At 44.0% G+C, this 25,444-nt stretch overlaps 1 protein-coding gene across 3 annotated transcripts in view; it reads left to right on the top strand.

Moving 5' to 3' along the window:
- FOXN3 (forkhead box N3) overlaps window positions 1-25,444 on the top strand; it is a 188,803-nt gene that overhangs the window by 31,731 nt on the left and 131,628 nt on the right. For all 3 annotated transcript variants that reach the window (XM_066628300.1, XM_066628291.1, XM_066628284.1), the window contains exon 3: window positions 15,404-15,540. In XM_066628300.1, the coding sequence (XP_066484397.1) occupies window positions 15,404-15,540 (137 nt within the window). The remainder of the gene's footprint in view (window positions 1-15,403; window positions 15,541-25,444) is intronic.

Below are 25,444 nucleotides of genomic sequence, written 5' to 3'. Positions count from 1 at the left end.
GAACCAATTGATTCTGTAGACTGCTTCCAATTAAACAGCCTCCTTAGGATTATTGCCTGAGGGGAATTAGACAGCACACTTCAGGCAGTATATGCTGGAATCTTCCAAACAGAATTGCTTTATAAGTTAGCTGCTTATAGACTGAAGATCAACTGTCTTAAAGATTGTAATGACAAACATTACAAACATCATTTGTTTCAGATAAACAAAGCTATGGCTTTCCATTGTACCTATACAAACCAACTGGGGGCTTTCCCCTGGGGGCTGGGGATAAGAATAGGCCCTCAGTTTGGCTGTACTTGTCCTCTTAGAGGCAACTAAACAGCCACCGGGTAGATGGGACTCATTAGCCTGGGAAGGCAGCTCATCTGAAAGAAGGAAAACTCTGATCCCAAACCCCCACTGCCTTGTGGCTACATCCAGTTATGGAAAAGGCTTCAGGAGTCAACCTCGATGCAAAATCTGGAGCTGGAGTCCCTGAGGCAGTTCATGGCTGAACACAGTCACATTCTGGCAACTCCTGCAACGCCGCTGGAACCAACCGTATTGGCCTCTGCCTTTCCATTGGACCATTTCAGCGACATGGAGAAGGGGGATTTGCTGCATGGGTAACAGCCTATCCTCCATACCTACTTTACCCAGGTTTCACGCACTGGAGAGGACACTCTGTTCCAGAACCACCATTCAGAGCGTGACACCATAGTCTTCCGAGACTGAAAGATGCCAACAAGAGACACAAACCAACAACTCTCCAGGGCTTATACTTCCTCCCTTTCCTTATGTCTTTGGTGGAGCTGTGACATTTCAATTCTGGCTTCCTTAAACCACAACTCTGTGGCTCTTGTAAAACTGGGAACTGTGGTTGAACTCTGACTTCCAAACAAGGGTGAAAAATCATACTATGGAGTTGGATTCAAATGCGAGTTTGGAACTCAGAGTAAAACCACGTTTCTTGATTTTGCACCAGTTGTGGAGTTTTACCTTAAAGAAACCAGGATTTTCAGCTGTGTCAGCAGTGGATGTAAAGGTGTGTTGGGATGGTGGAAAAGAAAAGAGAAAACATGCAGAGCATTGGCTCTCCAGGGCTTGTTTGTGTCTCAGAAAAACCATGGTTTTTCATTGTATCTGAGCTGGGTCATGGTATGATCTCTCATGATGGTAATCTTTTGTAGCACCAGCAATTAGTCTTAATGTTATACTTGAATTTTTTAAAATTCAAAGATCTGACTTAGGAATGATACTCAACCAATACTGTTTGTGCAGCCAAACCATAATTTGAAAAACCAAAGGCTTTCCAAAAAATAATGTCTTGGTGGCAACTCACAAATCATGATCTGAAACCATGACTTGAAGCTAGTTGTGAAACTCACTATGGGCAATCTGTGGTTTGGGATTGCATCAGAAACCAACACTCAATGGTTTGGTACATTGTTCTGTCCTTGGAGGTTGGGTTTAGCACTTGGGGATTTTGGGGAAAGGAAGAGAGACCACATGAATTGTGGTTTGTATATTTTGTCAAAATTATGGTGTTTAAACTACATAAGAACAGCCCCACCGCATCAGGCCATAGGCCCATCTAGTCCAGCTTCCTGTATCTCACTGCGGCCCACCAAATGCCCCAGGGAGCACACCAGATAACAAGAGACCTGCATCCTGGTGCCCTCCCTTGCATCTGGCCTTCTGACATAGCCCATTTCTAAAATCAGGAGGTTGCACATAGACATCATGGCTTGTAACCCGTAATGGATTTTTCCTCCAGAAACTTGTTGAATCCCCTTTTAAAGGCATCCAGGCCAGATACCGTCATGACATCCTGTGGCAAGGAGTTCCACAGACCAGCCACGCGCTGAGTAAAGAAATATTTTCTTTTGTCTGTCCTAACTCTCCAAACACTCAGTTTTAATGGATGTCCCCTGGTTCTGGTGATATGTCAGAGTGTGAAGAGCATCTCTCTATCCACTTTATCCTTCCCATGCATAATTTTGTATGTCTCAGTCATGTCCCCCCTCAGGCGTCTCTTTTCTAGGCTGAAGAGGCCCAAATGCCGTAGCCTTTCCTCATAAGGAAGGTGTAAACCATTTGTGTTTACAGTTTGTGTAAACCATTGTTTGTCATATTGTCTAAATCAGTGATTTTCAACCATTGTGCCACAAATGTCTACAGGTGTACCACAAGAGTCTGAGAGAGGGTACTTTATTAGTTAGGCCCATTGAGGATGTGAGCCCACCCCCAGCTGGCAGCACAGTGTACCTTGTCAATTGTCAAACTAGTGTGCCCTGAAAATTTTAGCACCTTATCAGTGTGCATTGAGATGAAAAAATGTTGAAAACCACTGGTCTAAATCAATGAGGAATTCCATTCTTTAATGGTAACTGACAAAACCATGGTATTGGTTTCCATACAGTTAGAAGTTAGGTTTTGTATTGTGAAGTCTAGGCAGTCATATTGAACTGAGAAATTCACTGTGTGTTTTGTCCAGCACCAAGTTCTTGCATCCTTTTACTTGGGAGTCTGCTCATTTCTTCTCTAAAAGCTTTTATATGGGCCTGGAAGAGAAGGTGTGTCTCTCTTGCTTAACCATTAAGTGTTGATGGAGCTCAAGCTGGGGAGAGATTGCTGGAAGGAAAGCACATTTTGCTCTCTGTCTCTGTCTCTCTTTGAGAATCAATAGGACAGAGCTAGCTTTTTAGAGGAGTGTTGAGCACTGCACAAGTTCCTTTTGTATGTGGCAAAGCCTCTCTGCCCTTGGCAACCTCTGGGTGGCTGCATTGCTGATTCAACAAGACATAAATGGTCACAGTAGGCTTGATTTGTTGAATTCCCACTCTATGAACTGCTTATATGCAGGAGTGCCAGTGCTAAGTCTGGAAATCTCCAAGAGCTGTAGCACATGCTACCACAGAAAGCGCAAATCCACACTCGTCTAATCAATCTTGTGCAGGGTTTTTGTGCGTATGTGTTTTTAAAAATCTTTTTCGCATCCTTTCCTTTAGTGAAAAGCAGATGCATTATTTAAGCCAGCGTTCCTTCCCCAAAGTGCATTTCTGAGAGATTATTGCATGCCTCAGGTGCTCTGAAAAGCTGAAGGCAACATTTCTTAAAGCATTCAAGAGCTGCAATTTCCTCTGTACTGCATTGCCTGGAAAGCTTAATTTGATCCGTAATGGACATTTTTAGAAAGGTAGTGGTGCAACAACCCATGCTTGTGTTTATCGTGAAATTATTATTGGAAAGGTCTTCAGAAACTTAAAAAATGCAGCTTCAGTGGGCAAAGTCCATCCATATTGGTAATGAAGTCACACTAGATGGGAAAGAATTGCTGAAAAAAAATGCATGTTGGCATCATCTATTCCTGACTTTTGGCCTATTAATGACTCTCAATCCCAGTCTGGGGCTTTTTTTGGATCTGGTGTGCCAGTAAGATTAGTTTTATGGCAGCTGTGATTTGGTCAATACAGTTAGGACAATAAGGAGACACAAAACTGCCACTCTTTTAAAATCTCAGAAGGGTGAATGAGCTTTGCTGGTAGATTCAGGTTCTCATGGCAACCTTTTTAATGTGCTCCCATCACCAGATGCATGGCCAAAATTTTCACAGTTCAATGCCTGGAGTCAATAGGAGACCAAAGTGGTTAGCATCTCTGAATAATCCATCTGGCTCCTCTGTTTTGATGATTACATGTGGACTTCACTTCTGCAGGCACCCAACATGAAAATTGGTGGACACAATGTTTCCAAAAAGTCAATTGGACAGCACACTATGGCTTCACTTATCAATACTGTCTGGCCTCTGTTTTGGAGGCAGCTCTGGATTCTCTGCTGTGTGTGTTTTTGCCTGGTTCGTTTTCCTCTCTAGTGCTGGTTGTGGGGGAAGGGGGTTGAGGGGAGGGCCCTGTTTCCCTGGCTTGGCTGCCTCTGGCTCCCCTCTGTTTTGGAGGCAGTTCTGGATTCTCTGCTGTGTGTTTTTGCCTGGTTTGTTTTCCTCTCTGGTCTTGGTTGTGGGGGGAGGGAGGTCCCCTGGGGGCTGGGGATCAGAATAGGCCCTCAGTTCGACTGTACTTGTCGTAAGAGGCGACTAAACAGCCACCGGGTAGGTGGGACTCGTTAGCCTGGGAAGGCAGCTCATCTGAGAGAAGGAAAACTCTGACCCCAAACCTCCACTGCCTTGTGGCTACATCCAGTTATGGAAAAGGCTTCAGGAGTCAACCTCGAGGCAAAATCCAGAGCCAGAGTCCTCGAGGCAGTTCGCGGCTGTATACAGTCACGTTCTGGCAACTCCTGCGATGCTGCTGGAACCAACCGTATTGGCTTCTGCCTTTCCATGGGGTCATTTCAGCTATGTGAAGAGGGGGGATTTTCTGCATGGGTAACAGTCTATCCTCCATACCTTCTTTACCCAGGCTTCGCGCACTGGAGAGGACACTCCAACTTCACCATACGGTGTCGGCACAACACGGGAAGCAGCAGTTTACCGGTTATAAGTCTTCGCTCAATTGGCATAGAGTGTGACGCCAGGGGCTGCTTCCGACAGTGGGAGAGATCATTGCATCTCATTGGGCAGCTACCGCCTTCCTTAAGCTGGGTAGTCCCCAGCCAGTAAGGTGCTGCCTTGCCACGGTCCATTAACCTCCCGCGGTACGTGGGGTTTAGGGTGGAAACCGACAAGCGAATCGACAACTCTGCACCAAGCAACAGAAAACAGAAAACTCCTGCCCTAAAGCTGGGCACCTGGAATGTTAGGACAATGACACCTGGCTTTTCTGACGACCTGCACAAAATAGATGATGCACGCAAAACAGCTGTCATCGACATAGAGCTGAACAGACTGCAGATGGACATCGTCGCCCTCCAAGAGATGAGGTTGCCAGATTCAACCTGAAGAAAACACGGGTCATGGTTCAGGATGTGGACTCGCCTCCCTGCATTACAATCTCTGCGCATGAACTGGAGGTTGTCCATGACTTTGTTTACCTTGGCTCAACGATCTCCGACACTCTTTCTCTGGATACCAAGCTAAACAAACACATCGGTAAAGCAGCTACCACGTTTTCCAGGCTCACAAAGAGTATGGTGCAACAAGAAGCTGACGGAACATACCAAGATCCAGGTCTACAGAACTTGCGTCTTGAGTGTCCCTCAAGGGAGGGCACCAGGATGCAGGTCTCTTGTTATCTGGTGTGCTCCCTGGGGCATTTGGTGGGCTGCTGTGAGATACAGGAAGCTGGACTAGATGGGCCTATGGCCTGATCCAGTGGGACTGTTCTTACGTTCTTATGAGTACACTTCTGTACTGCAGAGAGTCATGGACTCTTTGCTCACAACAGGAGAGGAAACTGAATGCTTTCCACATGCGCTGCCTCTGACGCATCCTCGCTATCACCTGGCAGGACAAAGTTCCAAACAACACAGTCCTGGAACGAGCTGGAATCCCTAGCATGTATGCACTGCTGAAACAGAGACGCCTACATTGGCTTGGTCATGTCGTGAGAATGGAATGTGGCCGGATCCCAAAGGATCTCCTCTATGGAGAACTCATGCAGGGAAAGTGCCCTACAGGTAGACCACAGCTGCGATACAAGGACATCTGCAAGAGGGATCTGAAGGCCTTAGGAGTGGACCTCAACAGATGGGAAACCTTGGCCTCTGAGCGTCCCGCATGGAGGCAGGCTGTGCAGCATGGCCTCTCCCAGTTTGAAGAGACACTTGCCCAACAGACTGAGGCAAAGAAGGAAGGCCCACAGCTAGGGAGACAGACCAGGGACAGACTACATTTGCTCCCAGTGTGGAAGGGATTGTCACTCCCGAATCGGCCTCTTCAGCCACACTAGACGTTGTTCCAGAACCACCATTCAGAGCGCGATTCCATAGTGTCCTGAGACTGAAGGATGCCAATGATGACTGTTTGGCAAGCGATTTAGATAATTGGAAGTTTGTGTAAACAGAAATGCCCTTTGTGTCGGGAGTTGGGACATGGGATGCTGGAGACTGAGCAGGGAATGTGTTATACAGTAGGAAAAAGGCTGATCTTCTGATAAGGGACATTATCTCGGTTTAGTTTTTGTGTGTGAGGAACTGATTTACAGGGCAAGTCCTACAAGCAGAGTGGATCTGCATGTAGTATATTGGGTGATAGTGCTTGTGGGAGAGTGTCTGGTGAAGTTGCACTGTCCACCCTTCTCCGGTAACACTTCTTGCATTCTGGTTCCAAAATGTCTCCAAAAACTTTTTAATTTGGATCTGAAATAACGCAAACTAGTTCAAGAAACAGGAAAGGGGTTGGCAAAACAAATAAAACCTGATTCCTTATAATAACAGGAGTTCCATTTGTGGATGATGAACTAAGACTGCCACCTGCCCTAAGAGGCCCCCTCTATGCTTGTATCTCTAGGAACCAGCTGAATGAGAGAAAAGGCAATATGCATGTTTTCTGATAATTTGTGTTGCTTTTTTTGCATATTCTAAGTGTTGGATTTGGTATTTAAGATCAGATTCTAGAGGAGGTAGAGACCAGGCCCTGTGGGTTAGAATTCTAGTCTTCAGCTAGCGCAGAGGTCTCTAAACTTTTCGGTATAAGGGCCACATCATATATTTTACACACTTTCGCAGGCTGAAAAAAAACCCTATTTATATAGGGTGGAGGCGAACAGCAAATGGCACATGATCTCTGTCTGATCTGTTGCAGAAGCCCGGCTTGTTATGATTTGTTTACACGTGTGGAAAAATGTTATTTCCTAACCACAATAGTTTTATAGCACTGTTGAAAAGTCAGCATGCGGAGACCTGATTTATTTTATCAGCAGGGGTGAACATTGAATAATTATGCTTTGAAGGTCTTAAAGCGTATGACTCAAAATGAGGGTGGGCCAGGCAGTCACCACGCTGGCCATATGGAAAGGAGTGTGGTGGACTGAACTGCATGTGTTAACTGTCCGACCCTGTGGTTGGAGGGAAAATATTTTAAGCTGCTGAAGGCCAGATAAAATCTTGTCGTGGACCAGATGTGACCCCTGAGCTGTAATTTGGAGACCCCTGAGCTAATAGGTTGGGCCCCAGAATTAGGCTGTGGGCTAAGTTAAGATGGCACAATTGCCATTATTTTCTTTCCTTTTTCCTCCATTGAGAAGTAAAAACAGAACTATAAGAGAGGTGACGAAAGAGAAGGAAAAAAGCAGATAGAGAGAGAGAGAGAGAGAGAGAAGCAGAAAAATACAGTGCATGGGAGTGTTGTGTAGAAAGCTGCTATAGATTTATTTTTCTTGCGGTTTTGCCATTCTTTCTGTTTCAGTTGACTTTTTTTAAAGTGTGTTTCATACGTTATTAGTTGATAGCTTATTTGGATGTTTCTCTCATGATAGAAAGGAGAGAGAAAAAGCATTTCTATAAAAATTTATAGTAAAAATGAAAAGTAGGGTCCATGTAGAAGTTTGGGGGAAAGGTAGATCTAGCCTGGAAAGGTTGAAGGCTACAAATTCACATTTTTGACTTGCTGAAATTGCAGCATTAATGCATCAGCCTAGGCACATCTCTCTCTCTCTCTCTCTCTCTCTCTCTCTCTCTCACTGTGGAAACACATTGTGAGGAGCTACAATGGATCCTGGCTAGCTGTTGTGTGGTTCTGCAGTATACACTACACAGATTGTAATGGTGTTACCAGTTGAAAATCATATCATGTGAAGCAGCTTTTGAGACTAAGCAAGGAGATTCAACTAACGAATGAGGCGTAATGTACTTTCGTTTTGACTTGGAAGAGATGCATGGGGGGGGGGGAAGATGCATTATTGTAGCACAACATTTTTTCCTCTCTCTGTCACCATCTGTAATATTTCTCTAAGCATATGCAACCTGGCGAGCAAAATTTAGATAAGGTGCCAACTGTTGAAGTTGCCAGCTCTCATTTTCAAAACCAAAGTGTAGAGCTGTAATACCAAGGCAACTTGGCAAACCTATGAAAAAGCTTGTTTTAATTCTGATTTTACTGTGACTTTTGTAAGCTGCCCTGGAAATGTACATATTGAAGGCCAGATGATAGATAGATAAAGTAGAGCCTGCAGAAGGCATCGTAGTTCTCAGGGCTAATGAGCTAAAATCAATTTTTTGATGGGCATCTTGTTTTTGCTCTGCGAATAGGGTCAGAAGTATTTGCTGGTGTAATCAAAGTTATTGGTTGAATTTATTTCAAGTGAGTTTGTATTAGGCTTACTGCCAAAATTTACCTGCTTGTAGTTTGAACCTATTGCTGCTTGTCTGATTCCCAATGGATACAGTGAACTATTTTCTGTCTCTTCTTTCAGGGTTGACTCTATCACACAGGCAGATTAGTTGGCTGCAAGGGGTAATCCCCTTCAAAGAGCTCATAACATGTTTGAAACAGCATAAGAATAGCAGCCTTGCTGACTCAGACCAAGGTTCATCTAGTCCAAGGGTCCATCTAGTCCAGCATCCGCTCCCTGTGCGCTTGGGAACCCATGTACACTTCCTTGCATTCAGCAAGGAAGAAAGGTGGGATATCCATGTAATAAACAAATACCAGAACTTTCTATGTAGTTTTCCTGCCTTGAAATATTCTCAGATAAACTGAATGTGGCTCTGTGTCTTCAGGTCAGTAAATTCAAAAAAGTGTGGCTACAATCCTGTATTCCCTCACAGTTCCACGTGGCTGAGTGTGAGACTGCGTTAAATTTTAGCCGCAATGAGCACACAGATCATTCTTCCGTCCCCCCCTTTTTTCTACAAGTGAGGGCATAATGTTCAGTACATGAAGTCCTAAGAACATAAGAACATAAGAACAGCCCCACTGGATCAGGCCATAGGCCCATCTAGTCCAGCTTCCTGTATCTCACAGCGGCCCACCAAATGCCCCAGGGAGCACACCAGATAACAAGAGACCTCATCCTGGTGCTCTCCCCTACATCTGGCATTCTGACTTAACCCATTCCTAAAATCAGGAGGTTGCGCATACACATCATGGCTTGTACCCCATAATGGATTTTTCCTCCAGAAACTCGTCCAATCCCCTTTTAAAGGCGTCTAGGCTAGACGCCAGCACCACATCCTGTGGCAAGGAGTTCCACAGACCGACCACGCGCTGAGTAAAGAAATATTTTCTTTTGTCTGTCCTAACCCGCCCAACAATCAATTTTAGTGGATGTCCCCTGGTTCTGGTATTATGTGAGAGTGTAAAGAGCATCTCCCTATCCACTCTGTCCATCCCCTGCATAATTTTGTATGTCTCAATCATGTCCCCCCTCAAGCGTCTCTTCTCTAGGCTGAAGAGGCCCAAACGCCGTAGCCTTTCCTCATAAGGAAGGTGCCCCAGCCCCGTAATCATCTTAGTCGCTCTCTTTTGCACCTTTTCCATTTCCACTATGTCTTTTTTGAGATGCGGCGACCAGAACTGGACACAATACTCCAGGTGTGGCCTTACCATAGATTTGTACAACGGCATTATAATACTAACCGTTTTGTTCTCAATACCCTTCCTAATGATCCCAAGCATAGAATTGGCCTTCTTCACTGCTGCCGCACATTGGGTCGACACTTTCATCAACCTGTCCACCACCACCCCAAGATCTCTCTCCTGATCTGTCACAGACAGCTCAGAACCCATCAGCCTATATCTAAAGTTTTGATTTTTTGCCCCAATGTGCATGACTTTACACTTACTGACATTGAAGCGCATCTGCCATTTTGCTGCCCATTCTGCCAGTCTGGAGAGATCCTTCTGGAGCTCCTCACAATCACTTCTGGTCTTTACCACTCGGAAAAGTTTGGTGTCATCTGCAAACTTAGCCACTTCACTGCTCAACCCTGTCTCCAGGTCATTTATGAAGAGGTTGAAAAGCACCGGTCCCAGGACAGATCCTTGGGGCACACCGCTTTTCACCTCTCTCCATTGTGAAAATTGCCCATTGACACCCACTCTCTGCCTCCTGGCCTCCAACCAGTTCTCAATCCAGGAGAGGACCTGTCCTCTAATTCCCTGACTGTGGAGTTTTTTCAGTAGCCTTTGGTGAGGGACCGTGTCAAACGCCTTCTGAAAGTCCAGATATATAATGTCCACGGGTTCTCCCGCATCCACATGCCTGTTGACCTTTTCAAAGAATTCTATAAGGTTCGTGAGGCAAGACTTACCCTTACAGAAGCCATGCTGACTCTCCCTCAGCAAGGCCTGTTCGTCTATGTGTTTTGAGATCCTATCTTTGATGAGGCATTCCACCATCTTACCCGGTATAGATGTTAGGCTGACCGGCCTATAGTTTCCCGGGTCCCCCCTCTTTCCCTTTTTAAAAATAGGCGTGACATTTGCTATCCTCCAATCTTCTGGCACCGTGGCCGTTTTGAGGGACAAGTTGCATACCTTAGTCAAGAGATCTGCAACTTCATTCTTCAATTCCTTAATAACCCTTGGGTGGATGCCATCAGGGCCTGGTGACTTATTGATCTTTAATTTATCAATGAGGTCTGAAACATCTTCTCTTTTAACCTCTATCTGACTTAACTCCTCAGTTAGGAGGGGCCGTTCGGGCAGCGGTATCTGCCCGAGGTCTTCTGCCGTGAAGACAGATGCAAAGAACTCATTTAATTTCTCTGCCATCTCTAAGTCTCCTTTTATCTCCCCTTTCCCTCCCTCACCATCCAGAGGGCCAACCGCTTCTCTGGCGGGTTTCCTGCTTCTAACATATTTGAAGAAGCTTTTATTATTCCCCTTAATGTTGCTGGCCATGCGTTCCTCATAGTCTCGCTTGGCCTCCCCTATCACCTTCTTACATTTCTTTTGCCACAGTTTATGTTCCTTTTTATTCTCTTCATTAGGGCAAGACTTCCATTTACGGAAGGAAGCTTCCTCTATGTATGTACATGTTTGGTTGCTCACTGCTATAGCAGGGAGGCTCACAGAGGGGGCAGTGAACCGCCAGGACCCTCTGGGAGTCCTCACAACTCCCCCCCAGGTATATTTACATGCCCCTGGGTCCCTGCAGTGTTGCTGTGGCGCTGTTGGGGTATCCATTATGTCAGGGCCCATCTTGGGCCACTCCCCTTAAGGGGAAATGGTCCAGTTCCCATAGTGGGTCACGACCCATCACTTTAGGAACCGCTGATATAGACCAAACATTTATGGAGCATTTTTTACCTGAATCATATCTGTTTGGTTCAACAGTTCAAATCCTTGTTTGTTTCATTTTGGGTGACTTCCTTGGTAGAAAAGTGTCTAGGACTACAATATTTCATTGCATGCACAGCTATAGAGTTGTGGCCCATGAAATCTTGGGGAAAGTTCCACTGGCAGAGGTTACTGCTTGTGCAGCTAGGGAAGCTTCACTTTTTCTTAATTTGGGGGGCATTTTGTTTCTGGGCTGGATTTGTCAGGCAGCCACTAGGGCTTCAGCCCATATGCTTAACATTATAGAATTGATGTCTACTCTGCCAGTGCTGCATTTGGGGGAAAAGGTTTTGCAGTAAGTTTTGGATACTTGGATTGGGGGTTCACCTGTAGACCTATCTGGGGATAGCACTGCTTTCATAAATCCTGGAGAGTCCGGAATGACAATTCAGAATGCCTTCCAGGAGACCTGGAAGAAGGGCTGTATTTACTGTGAATTTCTGTTCTCCAGGACCCCTGGAGAGCATTCACTCACCTCTTCTTCCATAGATTTTATTTGTTTATGGAGGCTTCTGCCTTTTATTGTGTATCTGTGTGGGTGACTTCCCTGGGGAAAAGTTCCTTTTTCTTCCTTGTAGGAGGTTGTCTTTGTTCATATGGGTTAGGCAGCTGTTCAAGTTCCTGTTCTCTCCTCCCCCTTGGTTCCTGTTCGAAGTTCAATGGGTTTCAGGGATGTTTTGCTGCTTTTCCACTTTGGTCTGGGAAGGCAGGGTCACCTCTCTTCTTGAAGGAGCTGCTGCAAGCAAGCCTGAGGCTCTGCATAGTTCAAGAGGAAGGGCTTTACTTAAAGAGGCTGGAATAGGAATTCAAAATGCCTTCCAGGAATCTTGGAAAACAGAAAAACACAGTATGAATTTATGTTTTCCCACTTGGGAGAGCAATTCTGGTTTACCAAGTTAATTGCATGCTAGGGTGGTAAAGTTCTTATGTTGCAAGTGGTTGTCTCTATTCACCAAGGGGAAGCTTTATAAAACATGCTTATGTTTCTTCTTGTAGGGAACTGCTGAGTAAAACGATGTGCAAATGGACAATATGGGCTAGTAACCTTAATGGATGTATTTTTGAGGTTGGAGTAGTAAGAAAGGAGAAATGTAATAGCACACACTTTCTTTTGTTAATAATTGAAGATAAAGTAAAACAACTGGATAAATGACCACAGCTAATCTTGAGAGGAAATGCACTGAATGAGTTTGAAACACTCCTTTGCTGAGATTATTTGGGAGTTGTTAATCCACTCTATAGTCACTTGTTGCCTTGGAGACAAATGAAATCAAAGGGCTTTCTTCCTCATGGCTTTTGATTAGGGATGCTATTGACTTCTGGCTTTGGAGAGTTGGTGGAGTAGCATGCCAAATGTCAGAAGATTGAAATTAATCAGTAAGTGATTGGTCTAAATTCCACTGATTTGGAAAAGTAACTTTTCTTTCTTCCTGAAGAGAGACCCAAGAAGTTCTTCACATCTTTTTAGTATCAAAGAAAATCTTGTCAATGATGGCTTTTGGGGAAAAAAAATTCTTGAGTATTTCGTGACTTGAATAATGATTCTATTACTATGATAAGGATGCTTCAGCCTGGATCTTTGTTCTTAGTCCTCTGACATCTTATTGAGAGACCGAGATGTCAGGAGAATGTCCCTTTTCTAAACAGAAAATTCTGTTACTTGATCAACCTTTTGTAACCACTGCATGTTTTCTATGCCTACCAGTGAACTCCTTGGAATTAACCCATTTCTGCCCAGCCCACAGGTGTACACATCTGACTGAAATGACTTTCTCTCCATCCTGATGATTTGGTGGAAGAACCTAAAATATGTAAAGCACTTCTGTTCTTTTTAACGTCAATTTAGGCTGCAATCCTTCACTCAGCTTTCTGGGAGTAAGCCCCATTGAATATAATGGGACGTCTTAAAAGAATTGTGCTGTTAGCTAAGGGTATTTCATATCTTTGCATGATGCTCTTTTATTGAGCTTTTCCTGAGCAACTCTGGTATTAAAACTTTATTTGCTCATTTAAATCAAAATTTAACAGTCTTTCTTTGTGTTCCTCTTTTTCATGAAAAGATTCATATTCTTCCCTGGCCTTGGTGTCATGTTACTGGGGTCTCCTCACAGCCATCCACTTTCTCCTTCTGCTTGTGGCCTTCTGTTTCTCCCCTGCCCCATTCTTACTTATGTGGCCTAGTTGCTCATGCATGCATTGTATCTAAGGTACTTGTAGCATAATTCTATGCATATCTCCTCAAAAATTAGTCCCACTGAGTTCAATGGGTCTTCCTTCTAGGTTAGTATCCTGCTATTCAATTGAAAAGATCTCCCAGAGCAGCTTACCAAATGTACATGAAACAAGAACAAGTAAAACAATAACCAAATAGCAGTATTTTGACATTAAAATAGTGTTAAAGCTAAATTAAAATGATTAGACCAAAAAGTAAATCTTCACCTGACACTGAAAAGAAATCAAACTCAACACCAGAGAACCTTCCTTGGGGAGCGAGTTCGAGAGATGGGGCCCTTACATCACCTCTTAAAATCAGGAAAGGGGAGACCTGGAGAGAGGCTTCAGTGGATTATCTTAGTACTTGGGCAGGTTCTTATAGTGAGGACATTGACACTGCCTTTGTCAGAAGATTTATTCTGTACAGTGCCTAGTGTGCTATAGAAGACTTATTGGTGTTGGGGAAGAGTCTTGGCCCAGTGGTAGGACTTACTTTGCATATAGAAAGACCTAGTCTCAATCCCTGCTGTCTGAGCATGCTGTCTGGGGAGGAGGGCATACACAAATGCTAAGTTTTTTTGCCACCGCTATAAGCCATGGCCATTATTTCTAAACGGAGCCATTCCAAATGTGCCTGTTCAGACGGGATTTTTGTTGGGGTGATAAGGTATACTCATGCACTTGCTCTGTTAAGATGTACTTAATACTATCCTAAGCAAAAGCTTCAATCCCAAAAAGTAATTTAGGGGATTCAGTATACTCTGAGTTTAGCAACAGATTGCTATGCAGGGGTGAGCCTCCTATTCTGGTAAAAAGATTTGTCAGAAACCTGTGGTGAGACATATTATGCACAAACCATAACTATGGTGCTGGTGCTGTATTTTTGGGCAGCTAAAGGCCCAGTCCTATCCAACTTTCCAGCACCAGTGCAGCCTCATGCATGTTCCCTTACTTGAGGAAACTTGGATAGGATTGGGTCCCGAATTACAGGAAACATCAAGTGGGTCTGGGCTTAGTTGGTTGCTCAACACTGAACAATGTACCAACATGCTTGTGACTAGCTGGAACAGGCAACGGCTCCCAGGCAGAAAGTGATAAGGGCCCTGTGGATTGTGGCAGCTGCTCTCTCCAGTAACAACAGCTTTGTCAGCTCTAGCATGGCAGCTGGGCCATGTGGCCTCCTGGCTCTAGGCATGCCTTATGTCTTGTCTGGAGTTGCAGTAGGGTCATCATGAAACTTTTCCCTTGCACGCTTCTAGCGTTTTTAATCTAGAAATAACTCTTTTTGAAGAGAAAATAACAGTAAACTTTGATGAAAGCTGATTGATGATGATCCTCCCTGTTTAGAAACTAAAATTCCTGATCTCCCAAACAAGAACATAAGTCCTAAATATGTACATTTTTTCCAGCTCTGCTTTAATAACTGTTATCTTTTTTTTAGTGTGTGTGTTTAATCAGGCGAGAAAGAAAGTAGATGGGTGAAGTTCTTGGGGATAGTCTAACGTGAATGCCTGCTGGCTGGAGGATTAAGACCACTTTATTTTTGAAATTAGTTGCTAGGGCACTTAAAACCCTTCTCCAATTTTCTTTTATACAGCAAAAAGAGAATAACCTTTTTATTTCCTGTCTGAGAGGCTTATTTATTTTCCTGCTTGTTCCATGAGCAACATTTAAGTGTGTGTAAGAGAGAGAAGAGAGTTTTCCAGAAAGCTACTGTAGTTTTCTATTCTGTTTTAGTTATATGAAAACTATTATTATATTTGGTTTGTTTAGCTGTGGAAACAGCTTTGTGAGCTACTGCTTGTTGAAGAGCATTACAACACGTACATTTTCTTCGTAATAATAATCTTTGACTGCCCTGATTCTTTATAAACATGAGAGCTGAAAAACAGCAGTCCTTGAGCTGAAAACTATGGTAAAGAAATAAGTTCTCCTGTTCAGGAGGAAGGAATTTTCTATTTTCTAAGAAGTGTTGGATATACACTTATGTCATTTAAACTGATTTTTGCATTCTGTCCTTCTTTGCAGAGTATTGGGAAGGGGTCTTTATGGTGTATAGACCCAGAATATAGACAAAACCTTATTCAGGCTTTGAAAAAGACTCCCTACCACCCATATTCGCATGTGTTCAGCACACCTCCAGCATCTCCTCAGGCATATCAAAGGTAAGAGGACTTGTATACTTTTATATGAGCAACTTGTGTCTGTCCCTTTTGAATATTTAACCAAACAAGGAGCATAAACCAGTCGGCTGAATTCATTCTTCTGTGGTCTGCTTTGTGTGTATTTTCTGATTTTTTTTTTAAAACTAGAATTCTTATGGTCCATCATTGTGTGCTAAATTTACAAAGCAAGAATGCACACTTGGGGCTGCTTTACTGATAATACCATAATTTGTGTTTAAGGCTACAGTCCTATATGCACATGAAAGTAAGCTCCTTTGAACAAGATGTCACTTATTTCTGAGTAGACATGCATAGGATTGTACTGTTAGTGATCATGAGCATTCCATCTGGGAATACAGATGGAATACTCAGACCAGTTTTTACCCAGATCAGCAGTCTTTGCAAGAAGTCCAGCAAACCACAGGGATTAGGTGGTCTACCAGCATACTGGATTCTAACTTCTGCCCATGTAAAGAACTAAAACAGTTGTGAGAAGCATAGCAAGTATTAGTGCAAAAACCCTCGTTTAGATCTCTCATGTTTCTTACCATTTCTGGTGGAACCCACAAGTTCACTGTAACTTCAGTAAAGTTTGCAGGGCTTCTGCAGGTGTTAGCAAACATCTCCTCCTCCTGTATGCTTGGCAGCGTCTGGAATCTTTAAAATGGAAGATAACAATCCAGATTTTTGTCTTGCAGTAGTGCACCTCTCTCAAAGCACTTTGCTGGTGAATTTTCTTTCCCTAGCTTGTTGCTCGGTGTTTGGGAAGCTGCGTTGTTAAGGCAGCTATCCAATCTTGTGTCAACGCTTGCTTCCAGGTAATTGAAAGCGTCTTGTTGTTGTGGTTACCTGCTCTGTGAGGCAAGCTTGTATGGTTATGCAGTTGTCAAGATCCATTCTTTGAAAACAAGTAGACTCTGCTGTTCTGTGGAAAAAGGTGAACTAGGGCTGGAATGTGTGCTTTAGAAATTAATGTCAGTGAAATCATAAAACTGCTGGAGTCGTTCAATCTACACAAGGGAAGAATTAGGCGTGAGATAGTGGTGAAATACCAAACTAGTTTATTCTTTGTACAAGAACCACCTTGGAAAGAAATTAGTTATAGAAACTCATGAACACTGCAGTGCCTTTAAAACAATTCACCTGTTGCACTAGATATACATGTTTAAGCCTTTTTTGTCTCCCATCCCTGTTTTTTTTCTGACTGTGGATAACGCCTGCTACCAGAACTGTGGATTGATAAGCAATGCTTGTGTATTTTGGATGGAATTTTTATTGCTGCAAATTCCTACTCTCGACTAGAACACTTTTTCTTGCTTTTTTGAAAAAGGAGCAGCAGCAAAGTAATTTCATTCCGGCAATGTTAATGAAGTTCTCGTGCATCGCAGTTGAGTGGTGCGTTCCGTCACATGGCCAGACAATCAATCTTCAGGCAGAGATTGGGAGGAACAGCTGGGCTTTCATGGGAGACGGCTATATGTCTGCCCTTGCTAGGCGATTAGCGTGATGGTAACCATAGTAACTAGAGTGTCTCCATAGCAACGCATAGCTGAGACAGGTGCAGTTGCATCACAAGGCTGTTTGTTGCCTGGCAAAAGGACAGGCCATTAGTACTAAGATATATGCTGTTGCCTTGACAACAGATAACCCTACATAGCAACTACAGTGGCTTGAAACATTTTTACCCTGTTCTTTAAATTTTAGGGTGTTTTTTTTTACCTGCTCATGCTTGTTTTAATCTAAATCAATGGTATTGAGAGTTCTTGATACGAGGGCTTCTGTCATTTGGGAGGTGAAATAAATGTTGGACTTACTGAAGTACAGTGTCAAAAAGGAGGTAAAGAAGAATATGAGTAATTGGAACTAGCTGTTAACTTAAAATACTAATTTTTTTTATAAAGCATCTTCTTTGTCCTCACCCGCATTGCTCCAATAAAAATAGATGTTTTGATTTTGCAATAGTTTTCCTATATTCCACTTCTATAATTTCTGATGAAAAGAGCTAGCTGAGTGTTTGGTTTGTAATCAGACTTTGTAAAGCCATAACAGAAATAGCGGGGGTTTATGACAGTTGGGGCTGGAAGTACTTTGCATCAGTGGCAGATTTAAGAGGTGTTCAAAGGGGTGGCAGACTAGGGGTACCTATCACCCCGGGCCTACCGCAGTTTCCCTCCATCAATCCAAGACTGAGTGAGTGAGTGCAAAGCAGATTCTGATTCACATTATTTGAGTGCAAAGCTGATTATTCCCCTACTTACTGGGCTCCTTGCACACGTTGTTGAAACCCAGAAGTGTGAGCATTTATTTTTTTTAAAGGGCAGGACTGAGGAATCTGAGCCTGTATCAGACAGTGTTTGGGGTCATGCCTCCGCTGTGATCTGATCTCTGAAATGCACCTTGAATGCCATTCAAATTCATATTGGAAATTGCTTTGTTCAAGGGAACAAGGACAGTTTGAACTGGCATTTTTAGTACTGATGGGTTCAGAGGACCTTGGAATAGGGTACATGAGGAATAGGGTGACTATTTACTTGGTCACAATCACGTGTGTCTTAGTTATTGGTTCATGTAACTCCTTATTGTCCCTGTGGGCTAGCAGCAGCTGTCCAAGGTTTCAAACTAGTGCCTTTCTCGACCATTTCTGGAGATGCTAGGGATTGACCTGTAGCCTTGGTTGGCAACCTTCAGTCTCGAAAGACTATGGTATAAGTCTACAGCACCCGGTATTCCCAGGCGGTCTCCCATCCAAGTACTAACTAGGCCTGACCCTGCATAGCTTCCGAGATCAGGCATGTGCAGCCGTATGCATACGTTTAGGTTGCATCCAGTCCAAAATCACACACAATTATTCAAATTAAAAAATGAAACCAAATAAAATAAAATTCACATGTTCGTTTTCAGGCATAACTTAGGTTCTTGAAGTCCGAGCCAAAGAGAGGTCTTGCAGTGTTTCTAAAAGTAGCTGTAGCACATCATTGGGGGAAGTACCTCTGGATGCCGTTGCTGATTGCCCTCTTAGAGTTCCATGTTTGCATGCTCAATGGAGTTGTTGAAACAGGATATTGAGAGAGCAGAAGGTCTCCATGGTAGGCAGGGAGCAATCCAATTTTAGGGTTTTATAGAAACTGGCTGCAATCATACACACCTTGGTATGTATATCTCAGCTCTGTGTAATGCAGTGTATTCTCCTTGGGTTGCTCTTGAAGATTGCTTAGAAACTTCACCTGATGTGGAACATAGCCACTGAGTGCTTAGGTAATAATAGCTGCTCAAGTTGGCTGCAGTGAGTACATTAGAACAGTGCTCCAAGCATCTCGCTAGCTGCTGATTAAGTTTCGAGACACAATTGGAATTGGATATTTTGAAAGTTTTTCTTCTCATGGCACACTGATCTCTATGGCAGTGTTTCTCAAATTGTGGGTCAGGACCCACTAGGTGTGTCACGAGCCAATTTCAGTTGGGAACCCATTCATTTCAATATGTATTTTATTTTTAATCCATTAGACTTGATGCTGCCATGGTATATGACTGCATTTGAGGAAATGTTGCAGACCTGTCCTTTTAACAGGCTACAATGTCTATGCTTTTAACAATGGTAATCAGTGGGGCTTACTTCTGGGTAAGTGTGGCTAGGAATGGAGCCTTTGGGATGTTTGAGGAATTCTTTTTTAAACTGATCAGCAATTGCTTGTGAGGTTTAGGAAAGGGGTTCTTTATTAAAAAATTTTTTGAACTTTTTGTAAACTTTTAATTTATTTAGTCCCAAATCCTAACCAACTTTTCAGCACTGATATAGCTGTGCCAATGGGGCAGGTGCTGCATCCTGCAGTTGGGTGGCAGTCATGGAGGCCTCCTCAAGGTAAGGAAATGTTTGTTCCCTTACCTTGGAGCTGCCTTGTCCTTCCTCGGTTCTGGAAAGTTGATTAGGATTGGGCCCTTAATTAATAAGATTTGATTTTGTCATATGGGGTGTGTTAAATTTTCTTGCTTGATGTTGTCAGTTTTGGCCATGCCATAACTCCCAGGTTAATGACATCACTTTTGGTGGGTCCTGACAGATTATCATTCTTAAAGGGGTCCTGGTGCTAAAAAGTTTAAGAACCTCTGCTCTGTGGTATTTGCATCTTGAGATGCCATTTCTGGTTTCCAGGAGACTCTTCTGGGTTCTGTTGCTCTGTTTCTAGGGCAACTGTCTGTGATAATGAATTGTCTGTCAGTCTTTCTCTGCCAGCTCTTGCCCTAGTAACAGAGCCACAGAATCTGTAAGAGTTTGTCAGCACCTTTCAACTGCTGTGCTCCAAACTCCCGCAGAATACCAATGGTGCGGTTGAAAACCTCTGCTCTGAAGTGCTGGTTTTTGACCTTTTTAAAATCCTGAAGAGATTGTACCCTGCATGTTTGTGAGGCTGTTTCCTCTTTGGGGATCATCTGGTGATGCATTGCAATTGCTCCATGTGCCTCTTCCTGCAGAGGTTTGCCCAACAGGAATTCTGAACAGTTATAAGTTTAAAGAATACAGGTGGGGCCTCCATATCTCCAGATTCTGCATCCCCCAGATCCGTGTGGAGCCGGACTTGGCCACACCTGAGCCCACCGGATGTGAAACAATGTTAAGTGTTCATAACTGGTATCAAGGTGGGTAGAAACAAGAGCATATATGGTAGATTTAGTCTGCTGCATTCAGTCTCTGGAACCTACAATTAAAAATTATTGAACAGTAGATCTGTTGAAGTTGATGCTGGATTAGATTAACCAATGGTCTGGCTTAGTTTTAAGGTCCTTCTTTCTTTTCTCTCTGAATTGTTCTGCTGCTGTTTTGGTGACCAAAAATTTGTCTAGTTAAATGTTGGGTATTTCCTTGCTTTCGGGTTAGCCATCTAAAGTGGTTCAGCAACTGGTTCACCTACTCTGAATGGGCTTTAACTGAGTTAGAATTCATTTAAGTAAACAGGATACTCTAGGAGTGGCTTTAGGTGACTTTAGTAACCAGTATAACTGTTAAGTCTATCTTTCTTGCTTTGCTTCATTTATTACCCAGGGCTGTTAGCTGGGAATCAGTTACACCCACTCTGATTGGATTGGCATTCTCATTGAGTTGTGAGTCATGATAGTGCTCTCTTGCATTTTCTTTGCCTTTTGGCTCTGCTGTGTGCAAGCTTTCTTTTGCTTTGTATCCATATGTGTATATCAATCTATCAGAGCTGGTATAGTGTAGTAACTAATGTTGCAATCCTATGCATGCATATTTGGGGTAAATTCCATTGAACTCAGAAAGGCTTACTTCTACCCAGGAATGCCATGTAAAAGACTGAATTGTGAATTGGGGCTCTTCTGTCTTTATCCAGTGTGAACATTGCCTTGGTCATTAACTCACTAGGTAGCCTTAGGGAAACTGCTCCTTCTCAGCTTCAGATGCAATATAGTACAATAATTCATATATTAAAGCAAGGGTGTCAGACATAAGGCCCACAGTCTGAATGCGGCCCCTGCAAGAAATTTATCCAGCCCCCGTTATAATTGGGTTCTTCCAGATTGGTACTTGGGTGTTCTCATATCTTGAAAACATGGACAAGATCTGCACATTTTCTCATCTGTCATGACCCAAAGTGACATCAAGCAGGAAATTTTTTAACAATCCTGGGTTGCAATGCTACTCACACTTACCCAGGAATAAGTCCCATTTACTATCATTGTTAAAAGCATATACATAGTAGCCTGTTGAAAGTATCATTTCCCCAAATGCAATCACATACCATGGTAGCATAAAGTCTAATCTATTAGAAATAAAATACTTAAATGAAAGGGGACCCACTTGAAATTGGCTCATGACCCACCTAGTGGGTCCTGGCCCACAGTTTGAGAAACACTGCTATACAAGTTCCCAACTTGCATATGCAGTTTGCAGAATGCTTTTAAGTTGCAGCATTTTTGTCATGCTGTAGATTTCTGTACTACTGCATTGGGCCCATTTTAGGTGTGATGAGTAGTTCTCGTATCCATAAAGTCAAGGCACTGAGTGGCTAAAGGCTGAAAAAAAATACTGTAGAAGTCCTTTCCTTCCATTGTTTTGAAGAATTTAACCAACACTTACAGTTGATTGAGACACCAATTAAGTATTCAGGGCATTAGAATACAAAAGCACTTCACTTCTTGTTTGCTGTTGACCCCGAATGAACACACACACACACACACACACACACACACACACACACACACACACGATTCTTTGGATTTTGGAGAGGCAATCAAACAGGCGACAGGAGAATTCAAAGAACTTCTTAACGTTTACTGTTTGCAAACGGGACCTCCACACACTTGGAGGACCCAGAAGGATTGCAATCATGCAGGTTTTATAGGGAAAAATAACATACAGGCAGACGCCCAAAACAACATTCGGCATGTTATCAGTACAGGATGTTGATCTGAGGATGGCAATTCAATACACATCAGCAGTTTGTTTACAGAGATATCCGTTAGAGGGGGTCTGGCACTCTGACTCATCCCTTTTACCCTAACCTTTTTATCCTCGTTTGTTGATTGCCCTTGTCTAGGACCTTTCTGTTCACCCTTGGAGGCGTAATATCACAGTTAACTGGTTCTCTGAGAGGGATAGCTTTTTGGTCAGGGAAGAGCCTTATGGGTGAACTGGGCATCTTGGGATATTTCCATATTGTGAGCTGGGCACATTGTTATCACTGTAGTCGCTAATGCTCATGCTGTTGTGTAACACCATTCAGCATGGAAATCATTCACCAAATCCTAGCAGTCCTGTCTTCTTAAATAATGGATTTGCTAATCTGCATAACTCTGTACCTACAAGAAATATGCACGACATCCAGGTTGTCTTCTGCTGGAAACTTGCGTAACTAGTTTTCAGAAACAATGGGAATTGCCAGAGGAGGAGCAGATTCCCACTTGCAAGTCAGCAGCTTATAAGTTATTGCTAAATGAAACTGTGGTTTTAGGTGTGCAGATGTTATCTTCAAAGAAAAGTTGTGTGGCAGCATTCCTTTGCAGTCCCCCAAACACTGGAAAACCTAAGGCTTTGGCTACATAGCTCAGTGACTGAAATTAATAAACTACATGCAGAATGACTTTAATTCCCCCAATATTAAGATGCCTCTAGGGGACTGGATTAACAGAAAGAATTACAAGGTTTATACAGCTTGGCTGGCAGGATCCCGCAGAGGCAAATTGACCCACTGTTAGTGTCTAACAGACCTTGCAGAGAAACAAATGTACTGAAGTTTGATACAGAATGTTTCCAAACTTACTCGGAAGAGGACTATGGCCATGATGAATATATTCCATTATAGGAGGCAGGAGGTCTGGTCTAGAGCAGGGGTGTCCAAAGTTTTTGGCAGGAGGGCCACATCATCTCTGACACTGTGTCAGGGGCCGGGGGGGGGGATTAATTTACATTTAAAATTTGAATAAATTTGCATAAGTTTACATAAATGAATATATTAAAGATGAACTTATAAGAATTAATGGGCCAGAGGCTCATTGAAGACTGGGGGCTCCCTGAGGGCCACATTGAGAGGCTTCGAGGGTCGCAAGTGGCCCCAGGGCCGGGGTTTGGGCATCCCTGGTCTAGAGGGTATAGCCTCCATTAGCCTGAAGATAACATAAGAAGGTCGCCAGTTTGAGGACACCGGCAGCTCCCTGAATGGCTGACAAGCCGAGCTGAGTGATTCCACCTGCTCTTGGTGTGAGCAAGAAGTGTCTTGGCTGCCCTCCATGTGAGAGATGGAGCTGCTTGTCAGCCTGCATGGGAGAACTGGAGGCCAGAAGTGAGAGCAAACCAGGAAGATCCATTCTTCCATATATGCTGAGTTCCCCCCCCCCCCAATTGGGTCTTGTCCAAGTGGGGAACACTTGTTACCTTAGGCATATTGGAACATTCTTGAAAGAGAGAGAACCTCTATGATTGTAAAAATCCCCTTGAGGGATTTAGAAACACCTGCCTATGTAAAGGTATTGGCAACCTTCAGTCTCGAAAGACTATGGTATCGCGCTCTGAAAGGTGGTTCTGGCACAGCGTCTAGTGTGGCTGAAAAGGCCAATCCGGGAGTGACAATCCCTTCCACACCGGGAGCAAGTGCAGTCTGTCCCTGGTCTGTCTCCCTGGCTATGGGCCCTCCTTCTTTGCCTCTTAGCCTCAGACTGTTGGCAAAGTGTCTCTTCAAACTGGGAAAGGCCATGCTGCACAGCCTGCCTCCAAGCGGGCCGCTCAGAGGCCAGGGTTTCCCACTTATTGAGGTCCATCCCTAAGGCCTTCAGATCCCTCTTGCAGATGTCCTTGTATCGCAGCTGTGGTCTACCTGTAGGGCGCTTTCCTTGCATGAGTTCTCCATAGAGGAGATCCTTTGGGATCCGACCATCATCCATTCTCACGACATGACCAAGCCAACGCAGGCGTCTCTGTTTCAGCAGTGAATACATGCTAGGGATTCCAGCACGTTCCAGGACTGTGTTGTTTGGAACTTTGTCCTGCCAGGTGATGCCGAGGATGCGTCGGAGGCAGCGCATGTGGAAAGCACTCAGTTTCCTCTCCTGTTGTGAGCGAAGAGTCCATGACTCGCTGCAGTACAGAAGTGTACTCAGGACGCAAGCTCTGTAGACCTGGATCTTGGTATGTTCCGTCAGCTTCTTGTTGGACCAGACTCTCTTTGTGAGTCTGGAAAACGTGGTAGCTGCTTTACCAATGCGCTTGTTTAGCTCGGTATCGAGAGAAAGAGTGTCGGAGATCGTTGAGCCAAGGTACACAAAGTCATGGACAACCTCCAGTTCATGCTCAGAGATTGTAATGCAGGGAGGTGAGTCCACATCCTGAACCATGACCTGTGTTTTCTTCAGGCTGATTGTCAGTCCAAAATCTTGGCAGGCCTTGCTAAAACGATCCATGAGCTGCTGGAGATCTTTGGCAGAGTGGGTAGTGACAGCTGCATCGTCGGCAAAGAGGAAGTCACGCAGACATTTCAGCTGGACTTTGGATTTTGCTCTCAGTCTGGAGAGGTTGAAGAGCTTTCCGTCTGATCTGAGGAGTTGACACCAGTCATTGAGGAAAAGAGGAGAGCTCAAGCAGCATACAAGGCCTGTCCCAGTGAGTGCAACCTGCAGGTCCTCCGAACTGCTCGCAGCAAAGTCCAACAGACTGCCAGGAGATGTGCTAACGACTACTGGCTCCAGCTCTGTTCCGAGATACAGATAGCAGCTGACACGGGCAACATCAAGGGGATGTATGATGGTATCAAGCAGGCCCTAGGTCCAACACAGAGGAAAATTGCCCCTCTGAAGTCTGCCACAGGCGAGGTCATCCAGGATCGGGCGCAGCAGATGGAACGCTGGGTGCAGCACTACTCTGAGCTATATTCCAGAGAAAATGTAGTCACCGAAGGAGCACTGAACAACATTGAGTGCCTGCCTTTTCTGGAAGAGCTTGACAGTGAACCAACCCTAGAAGAACTTCACGTGGCCCTGGACTCCCTTGCCTTTGGCAAGGCACCTGGAAAAGACAGCATCCCTGCTGAAGTCCTAAAATGCTGCAAAGAGATCATCGTCACTGAGCTGCATGAAATCCTCTGTCTCTGCTGGAGAGAAGGTGGAGTACCTCAAGACATGAGGGATGCAAACATCATCACGCTGTACAAGAACAAAGGTGACAGGGGTGACTGCAACAACTACCGCGGCATCTCTCTCCTTAGCGTTGTAGGAAAGCTGTTTGCCTGAGTTGTACTAAGGAGGCTCCAGGTACTTGCAGAGAGCGTCTATCCAGAATCGCAGTGTGGATTCCGAGCCAACAGGTCCACCACTGATATGGTATTCTCCCTTAGACAACTGCAGGAGAAATGCAGGGAACAACGACAGCCACTCTTTATAGCCTTCATAGATCTCACGAAGG

This window comes from Tiliqua scincoides, chromosome 1, assembly GCF_035046505.1.
Source record: "Tiliqua scincoides isolate rTilSci1 chromosome 1, rTilSci1.hap2, whole genome shotgun sequence".
In the NCBI taxonomy this organism is placed as follows: Eukaryota; Metazoa; Chordata; class Lepidosauria; order Squamata; family Scincidae; genus Tiliqua; species Tiliqua scincoides.
Note: the sequence above shows the minus strand (reverse complement) of the source record. Positions and strands in the feature narration are given on the sequence as shown.